The sequence below is a fragment of the Mastomys coucha genome, unplaced genomic scaffold (assembly GCF_008632895.1).
Source record: "Mastomys coucha isolate ucsf_1 unplaced genomic scaffold, UCSF_Mcou_1 pScaffold7, whole genome shotgun sequence".
NCBI classification, from domain to species: Eukaryota; Metazoa; Chordata; class Mammalia; order Rodentia; family Muridae; genus Mastomys; species Mastomys coucha.
The window spans coordinates 58,644,450-58,653,410 of record NW_022196913.1 but is presented as its reverse complement, the minus strand read 5'-3'; the positions used below and the strand labels follow the sequence as shown (position 1 = coordinate 58,653,410).

Below are 8,961 nucleotides of genomic sequence, written 5' to 3'. Positions count from 1 at the left end.
GATTGGCCTCAGGCATTTCTTACAGAGATTGGACACCACCAGCTGAGAAGTGGACATGCCCAGCTTTATCCAACTCTTAGACCCATGCTCTGGAGTATAATGCAGGAGGTGAAAATAGATACAGACGCAAAATCAACACAGAGAGATGAGCAAAGAGTTTAAAGGACTCAGCTTGGGGACGGTCAGAGGCCTCAGGTCAGAGTGCCTGCAGCTAGGGGTGATGAGTTGCATTTGACCCCCAGGACTTACAAGGTGGAAGGTGAGAACTGGACACCAGAAACAATAACATCTATGTACATGCACCCACACAACACAAAAATGTGTTAGTCAATGTTCTGTTGTTATGAAGAGACACCACAACCATGCAACATTTAATTGGGCTGGCTTACAGTTTCAGAGTTGTAGCCCATTGCCATCATGGCGGGGAGCATGGGGGCGCACAGGCAGACATGGTGCTGGAGGAGATGCTGAGAGTTCTATAGATCCCAACCAGTAGGGAGAGAGAGGGTGATGGAGGGAGGGATAGAGAGAGAGAGAAGAGGGACTGCACCTGGCAAGGGCTCTGAAACCTCAGACTCCATCCCTCAGTGATCGACTTCCTCCAACAAGGCCACACCTCCTATTTCTTCTTAAGTAGTGCCACTCCCTAGTGACTGAGCCCATGAGACTTTGGGGTCATTCTTACTCAAACTACCACAATAAATTTAAGAGAAGAGAAATTAAAGTACTCAGCTTTCTATGGTCCATCAATGAATCATGTTCCAAATGCAAATCAGGAAGTTTCTCTCTCTTTTTTAAAGATTTATCTATTTATTTATTTTTATTTATTTTATGTGTATGAGTACACTATAGCTGTACAGATGGCCGTGAGCTATCATGTGTGTGACTGCTGTTATCTCAGGACCTTCTGCCGGCCCCGCTCGCTCCGGCCCTGCTTGCTCAGGCCCCACGCTCCGGCATAATTCACTGTAGCTGTCTTCAGACAGCACCAGAAGAGGACGTCCGATCTCATTACGGGTGGTTGTGAGCCACCATGTGGTTGCTGGGATCCGAACTCAGGACCTTCGGAAGAGCAGTCAGTGCTCTTACCTGCTGAGCCATCTCGCCAGCCCAGGAAGTTTCTCTTCTTAAAAAGCCAGCCCTGGGCTAGAATCTGACAAGTGAGCAAACTGACCTTAGCCTCACAGAGGTCTGGAGCCAAAACTCACATACCCTCTAGGTTTACAACGAATGCTTGACTTACACTGTGTGAGGCTGGGGGCATGGCCTCCGCTTCTGACAATTGTGAGGCTAGGGACACGGCCCCCACTTCTGACTTACATTGTGTGAGGCTGGGGGCATGGCCTCCGCTTCTGACAATTATGAGGCTGGGGACACGGCCTCCGATTCTGACTTACACTGTGTGAGGCTGGGGGCACGGCCTCCGATTCTGACTTACACTGTGTGAGGCTGGGGGCACGGCCTCCGCTTCTGACTTACACTGTGAGGCTGGGGGCATGGCCTCCGCTTCTGACAATTGTGAGGCTAGGGACACGGCCCCCACTTCTGACTTACATTGTGTGAGGCTGGGGGCACGGCCTACGCTTCTGACTTATACTGTGTGAGGCTGGGGGCACGGCATCCGCTTCTGACAATTGTGAGGCTGGGGACACGGCCTCCGATTCTGACTTACACTGTGTGAGGCTGGGGGCACGGCCTCCGCGTAAAGCAGGCTCTTTGTAGTTTGTTTTTCCTGTTTTACTTCATTATCCACCATGATCCAAAAAAAGATTACACGGAAAAGTCCAGAAATAAACAATCCGTGCATTTTAAATAACGTATTAGAGCACTGTCATGCACTTGTGTCTAAGTTATCAATGATATTTTACCACTAGTATGCATATACTGGACAAAACTCTACTCTTCAGAGGACTGTTTGGGTCTCCTTTGGGCATCTCTGAGCGCGTTGGCTGTGGAGAGAGGGGTACCGCTCCTGTGAGGATTAAGAGGGTGGAACACCAGCTACTCAAAGCAGAAACACACTATTTGTTAAGGGACAGGCACCAACAGGAGATGTTGCACCTGGGTTATTTGTGATACTCGGATGAAGGCGGAGCAGGTTACAACACTCAAGTAGTGTGTGCTTCGCAGACAAGGGAGAGACAGTGTGTTTTCATTCTGTGTTTATTTATTTGATAGTTCATCCAGTTAAACTGAAATGACACACTGACTCTGATATTGGCAAGAGACCTCGCTAATACTGATAGCTGCTAGCCAGTCACACGCACACAACTCTATCTTGTGTCAGAGAAATATCACTGAGTCGCCGCACAACCCTATTGCACTTGGTGTGGCTTTTTTTCTTCAGGAAAAAAAAAAGTATTTTTAGAAGATCAGCAAAGATTGCCAATTTTCACTCATTTGTTCTTTTTTTAAATATATATATATATATATAAATCATGATTAAACCACACAGTGAGTATTCCTATACAAAAACATTAAGAGGCCGAAACTTCACAAAACAAATTTAAAAGAACACAGCTCCATGTCTTCTGTGCTTTTCTCGCTACCTGGGCGGACACTTGGTGAGTTGGTCCCTCTGGAAACCAGCTACTTCATGTGCTTAGAGCTACACACGCACTGGGGCAAGGACTCCGAGATCAGCTGAGTGGGCGGGCAGACCTCAAGGGCTTCAGCTTCTTCTCAAAGTGTCCTTTAAGCACCTGCGGACTCTGCCTTGATCTCTGTGGACTCTGGCACTCACGACACCGTTTAAACAGAAGCACTGAAGGCAGCGAGGCTCATCCGAGGCCAGAGTGTCACAGAGGGTCACGGGGAGCCACTGCGTTTCAGGTGGCTTGGCGGTCAGCTCTACTGAAGACGCCAGGAGTGTGAGGAGAAGGCGGAGAGCTTCAGATCCACCCATCCTTTCAGAGAGAGAAGCACAGACACGAGGCACACCATTTTCTTCTTATGAGGAAATTCGATCTGGAAACATCATTGGGAAAAAGAACCTACAGAAACTAGAGAGTCCCTAATTTTGTTGTTGTTGTTTTCTCACTTACAAATTTCTGAATTAACAATGATTGTACTCAGTGTAACAAGTGGCTCGTCTATGACGTGGAGCAGTGGGACTTCCAAAGCGACCTCAGCTAGATTAAATATGTCACATGTAAAAATCACTAGAGATGTGGACACGCCACGGAGCTTCATGGTCTTCACACAGGTGGGACACAGCACAACGTTCACAGATGCTGGACTAGTTGATGTGTTTTCTTATGTGTGTATCTTCCTGAAAGCCCAAGAATTCTACAAAGATGGGAAAAAAATGCATACGGGGACTATGGTTTCAGTCACCCAGTCAGTGTCATATTGCACTGGTACTGAATATACTCCTAAAACCTGGCGTTTGTGCATTTCAGTGAATTATCTGATGGAAATTCATGATTAAAAAGTACCTGTGAGGTAAGATCGATATTTTAAGAACACTAAACAAATTGAAAAGCTAACCAAGAGAATCCAGGACTGCGGGGGGCGCATCCTACCCTGGTCTATGGCTGACTTCAGGGGAGGTGTATGGAGTGCTGATGCTCTGAACCTCAATTTTTTAAATTGAGGTTCTACTTTGGACTGGTCTATTGCCGAACTGGAGACGAAGTCTCCTTAGTATTTAAGTTCGGATATTTAGTCTTAGACCTTTTGTGTTTTCCCAATTCATTGCTGAGACCTCTGCGGGAGAGAAGTAGAAGTGGACTCTGGTAGTTGAGCAGGTAACCTTTCCAATGATTGATAACCAATGTTTACTGAGTGTGTAACTGGAGCATCTGGGTTAAGCCTACTAGCGCTTTTGAAAGCTCAAGGTGGGGGCTTTGGAAAAATGGAGTCATTAAAATCAACCAGGAGGGTATTTCCTTGTAAATTACAACACGATTCAAATGTCACGCTCCTGACAGGCAGCTTGACTCTAACGCAGATCTTGCAGAGGCTTCTTGTAGCTGGGAGGGCCCCGGCACACACATTTCCTCACTGCTGTGGCTTCGGGAGGCTCACAGATGGCGCTGGCCTCCGGTGCTTGGTCTTTTCTTCACAGGCCCTTGTTAAAGTACACACGCCGTATTTCAGGATGACTCTTTTGGATGCTGGTTTGCAACTCATCCTCCAAGCTTGTCACAGACATGGAACTGGGACAAGGTAGAAGGGAAGAAGGTTATCAAATGGGCAAGGATGGGAACCCCGAGCTAGGAAGAGCAGGGAGAGAGCACAGGCTCAGAGACCCAGGGCTGGTGCATGACACACAGCAGAAAGGTTGGACCTGGCTACAAAAAACGAGCATCCTGTTCTCTTCAGAAAAACAGTTGTCACTAATGAAGAACTGTAAGAAGCCAGTTGCGAGGCCTGTTTACCTCTTATTTCTAGATGAAAATATCTCATTGCTGGTAAGAGCACATGGAAATGACATTCACAGTCCTGGATGATCACAGCACCGGGACTGGAGACAGCTACCCAAGTGAAGAGCAGAGCTATGGTCAGGGATGAACACGACAGATAGGCCTGCATGTGGCTCCAACGGAATGAGTCATGCTAAAGGTTATAGAAGTGAAACCATGCAGGAGGTAGCCCGATTCTCACCAAGGCTAAACCGTCCCCAAATGTAACAGTAGGGGGCAGACGAGACCCGAGCTAGCCCTCCAGCCTCTTCCTTTCAGAACTGTGGTCTGCCCTTTAGAGACCCAATTTCTTACCACTGAAATCAAAGAGCTGTACTTGTGTCCCCAGCTTGTTTTTAGGATCAAGATAGACAAAAATTCTTAAGAAGACCAGCACCTACCTCTTCTGAGGAAACAGAGCGCAGCACAGGGGGGTGGCGAACACCAAACTTAAAAAACAAAACAAAATGGAAGGTCAGCAGGCCGAAGGGGTCACTCCCAGCTTCCTTTTCTCTATATACGTATTTTAATATCAACCTCTTTCCTTTTTGAGCACAAGGTTGCCTTACAAGTACGCACTGTTCGATCACCAAAATGACAAACAGAAGTGACAAAACCCTAGGGTTAGCTGGAGTTTACAGGAGAGCGGATAGTAAATATATAGATCCCTGTACAAGACAGTCTCTGCTTTCTAATTATTGCTGCCCCGAATTCCAGGCACTCTGGGTTGGCGCCATCTTCAAAAGTTTTCTCTTGTGTCACCCAACCTTCCATAGGCATAAAAAAATAATTACATATCTACTGGCTGGTTTTGTGTGTCAACTTGACACAAGCTGGAGTTATCACAGAGAAAGGAGCCTCCCTTGAGGAAATGCCTCCATGAGATCCAGCTGGAAGGCATTTTCTCAATTAGTGATCAAAGGGGGAGGGCCCATTGTGGGTGGTGCCATCCCTGGGCTGGAAGTCTTGGGTTCTATAAGAGACCAAGCTGAGCAAGCCAGGAGAAGCAAGCCAGTAAGGAACATCCCTCCATGGCCTCTGCATCAGCTCTTGCTTTCTGACCTGCTTGAGTTCCAGTCCTGACTTCCTCTGGTGATGAACAGCAATGAAGAAAGTGTAAACTGAATAAACCCTTCCCTCCCCAAATTGTTTCTTGGTCATGATGTTTGTGCAGGAATAGAAACTCTAAGACAATAAATGTGTGATTTCTGTGTTGACTATCATGATCATATACAATACACACACCTATTGAATAAATACATGTACAGCCATAACAGTAGTCGTCAAGGTGAATTTCTACTTACCAAAAGCCAACCAGTGTGACTTGAATTGGTGCACTCATCCATGGGAACCTCTGTGTTGAGAAAGACACAAGCGTGAATACTTTTCATGTGCTTTTTCAAGGCAGTGACCTCTGCTGACTAAATAGCATCCACACGGTAGCAGACCCAATGCGATGGGATTAGTGAGATCTAGGGCAACAGTGCCACAAGGGTTAGTCCTGACTTCATGGACACATGTGATGGCCAGGCGGCAGCCACCCCTCCCCCCAAGTGTTATTCGTCTTTGTGCATGAGGTAGGGACCAGATGACTAGCATTTACTTATGGTTTATCTGCTGCTAGGGAGGCAGAAGAGCCCAACATTCAAGCTTGGAGAGACATGAACTTGCACTAAATCTCTGCCTCTCCACCACTGGCTAACTGAAGAAAGCAGGCAGATCCCAGGTTTGTTAGGATGCAAAATAATAGTCCCTCTAAGCATGAGGATGCAGACAAGCCAGGAGCCCAGGACAGTGACCAAGTGTGAGAGGAGCCTAGCAGACACCATATTCCACCGGCTTGCTTGGATTTAGCTGCTGTGAGTAGGTTAACACTATTTCCGGAGTTAACTGTCATTGCTGGGCAATGAGGGTGTAGGTTGGTATTTGAGAAAGTAAGCACTGTTAGATACTTAGTTTTTAAAAGAGGAAAACATACAACACAAAGTGCAGTAAGATACAGGGTTATCTAAGTAAGACCACAGAAGTTTCTACAAGAGCCGTGAGTTGGCTGGGATGTAATCAGACACCTCAGTTCTGAGTCACGCAGTTGTTGCAAGACACGTGCATAGGAGGCATACCCTCGTGCCCAAGGAGACGCCTTTGGTGAAAGATACCATCAGGAAGATCAACATGGACCGAGGAAAAGAAGGAAGGAAGAGGAAGGGGAAAACATCATCAAAACGGAGCCAACCCACATAGGCTATGCTGCGGTGCCTGAGCCCAACCCACATAGGCTATGCTGCGGTGCCTGAGCCCAACCCACATTGGCTATGCTGCGGTGCCTGAGCCCAACCCACATTGGCTATGCTGCAGTGCCTGAGCCCAAAGGACTGAAAAAGCAACCTACTGTCATGTGTCACTTCAAGACAGGGTACATTTTGAGAAATGCATCCTGGGGCCAGGCTGTCTGGGTACTTACTGCACCCATTTTAAATTCAGGTCACTGGGCTATATGATTTCAACACATATGGTCCTCCTACCTCTATGCAAATAACTGGCTGTTTAATGAGGGCTTTTCCACAGGGGGATGATAAATTCTCACCCAAGATCTTTCTGGACATGAAACTCCCAGGATAGCACCCAGCCATAGGGATGGGACAGCAGGTTAACTGTTGAGTGAGCTTGGAAGGGTGGGTAAACCTGATCCTGTAAGCGCAGGCCGCCATCTCTATAGTGTCCTCTTGTCTGCCTAAGTAAACAGAGCCGGACTTATCCGAAAGAGTGCCTCAGGATAGACACACATAAACTGAAGGCTAGCTTAGGCATAGTGACAAGGACGCTGGAAAATTCTGACTTGCTTGCAAAACTGAACTCATCGTCAACTCTCTTCCTGATTCTGTCTCTACTGCCTCATCCTGCTCGTTCCTCAAAGAGAATCTGGGCTGAGGCCCCACAATGAGTGAACCGAGGATGCTCGGTCTCTTACTACATACACACAATCTTTCAGGGTAGGGAACATGTCTTTCTTAACAGACTGTAAAGGGGTATATTATACAAAAATCTTCAGGTGAGTCAAAGGTAGCGCAGTACGTTTAGAGGGTATGTATCTTCAGGCTGATATGGCTTGAGATCCATGGTGGTATGCCTATGTTTCTCGATGCTAATGTGAGTCTCAATTCCTTTCCCCTAATAGCTCCTTTTCCATTAAATTTATTGGCACACAATCAATATTATTAATCAATTAGTGTGTACAATATAATTTGTGACCTATACACAGTTATGATGTGTCATCACACTAAAAATAATGAGTCCATCTATTATCTTAAATCCTTTCCACACTCCTCATGCCCTTTAGAGATTCCTCTCCTTTCCTGGTCTCTGTCTCTTGGTAAAGTTGTAGCTGTGATCTCACTATATATTAATATTCTCTAGGGTTTGAGAGTTTACACTTTTTTTTTTTTTGAGTCTCATGTAGCCCAGGGTAGCCCAAGCAAACTCATTACAAAGCCAAGAATGACCTTGAACTCCTGGTCTTCCTATCTCTACCCTTCAATAGCTGGCATTACAAGCACACATTACCAGGTCTGGATCTAGGGCTTTATATACAGTGTCTACGTTTTTGTGTTGCTACTTAAGGAATTATTCATGCTGCTGCATGCATCAATAATTCATTGCTTTTCACCGATGAGGTAAGAAGTATTCCAGTGAATGAGTTGACACACTTTCTGGTTGTCTTTGGAGTTGTTTCCAGTTTGAGGCTGATAATAAACAAAGTCGCGATAAACTTTCTCCTTTATAGGCATTTGCTTTCATTTTTTTTTTCAGGGAAACACTTAGCAGTGGCTGGCTTGCACTGTAGCATGTGTTTGTATAAACAGCTAGCATGGTTTCCAAAGTGGCTGCATTATTATACATGGCTACCAGCAAGCTCTGAGAGCTCCAGTTCCTACCCAGACTCGTCAACACTTATTATTGTCAAGCCATTCCAACAGGTATTTCATGTAGTTTTAATTTGAATTTCCCCAATGACTAAAAAGTTCCAAGCATTTTCTATGTGCTATTTGTATGTGTGTATCGAGGCTTCTGCTGAACTCTTTTGCCTATTTCTGCATTGTGTTACTTTCTTGAATGCGTGCTTTAAGTTCTTAACAAAATTCTTGATTTACTTTCATATCAAAAAGAGTTTCTTTGCTACTTGTCTCACCCCGTGGGTTTCTTCTCTTCCATTCTCTGCAGTTTTTGAAAGACAGAATTTAAAAATGTTTTGAAATAATCTAAATTTTTGTTTTTTTCCCCTTTGTTCTTGTAGTCAAAGAAATCTTTGCCCAAACTGCTGTGTCCAATGATATTTTCTTTTTACAGTTGAGTTTTTACATTTAGATGCCATAAATTATGGAAAGGTAATTTGCACATAGGGTAGAATCAATTCCCTCTGTGTGATCCAACCACTTACAAGTCCCTACGAAGCCACGTTCTCTCTCTCTCCCTCTCTCTCCCTCTCTCTTTCTCTCTCTCCTTCCCTCCCTCCCTCCTTCCCTCCCTCCCTCTCTCTCTCTCCCTCTCTCTCTCTCCC

The 8,961-nt window shown here is 45.7% G+C and overlaps 1 protein-coding gene across 1 annotated transcript in view; it reads right to left on the bottom strand.

Annotated features, from left to right (window-relative positions):
- Positions 1 to 2,147: 2,147 nt before the first annotated feature.
- The window catches only part of Sfxn1 (sideroflexin 1), a 38,640-nt gene continuing 31,826 nt past the window's right edge, over positions 2,148 to 8,961 (bottom strand). Inside the window, exons 9-11 of the mRNA XM_031358376.1 lie at positions 5,711 to 5,760; positions 4,808 to 4,855; positions 2,148 to 4,160 (exon numbers count right to left, since the gene is read on the bottom strand). Of these exons, the coding sequence (XP_031214236.1) occupies positions 4,064 to 4,160; positions 4,808 to 4,855; positions 5,711 to 5,760 (195 nt within the window). The 3' untranslated portion in view covers positions 2,148 to 4,063. The remainder of the gene's footprint in view (positions 4,161 to 4,807; positions 4,856 to 5,710; positions 5,761 to 8,961) is intronic.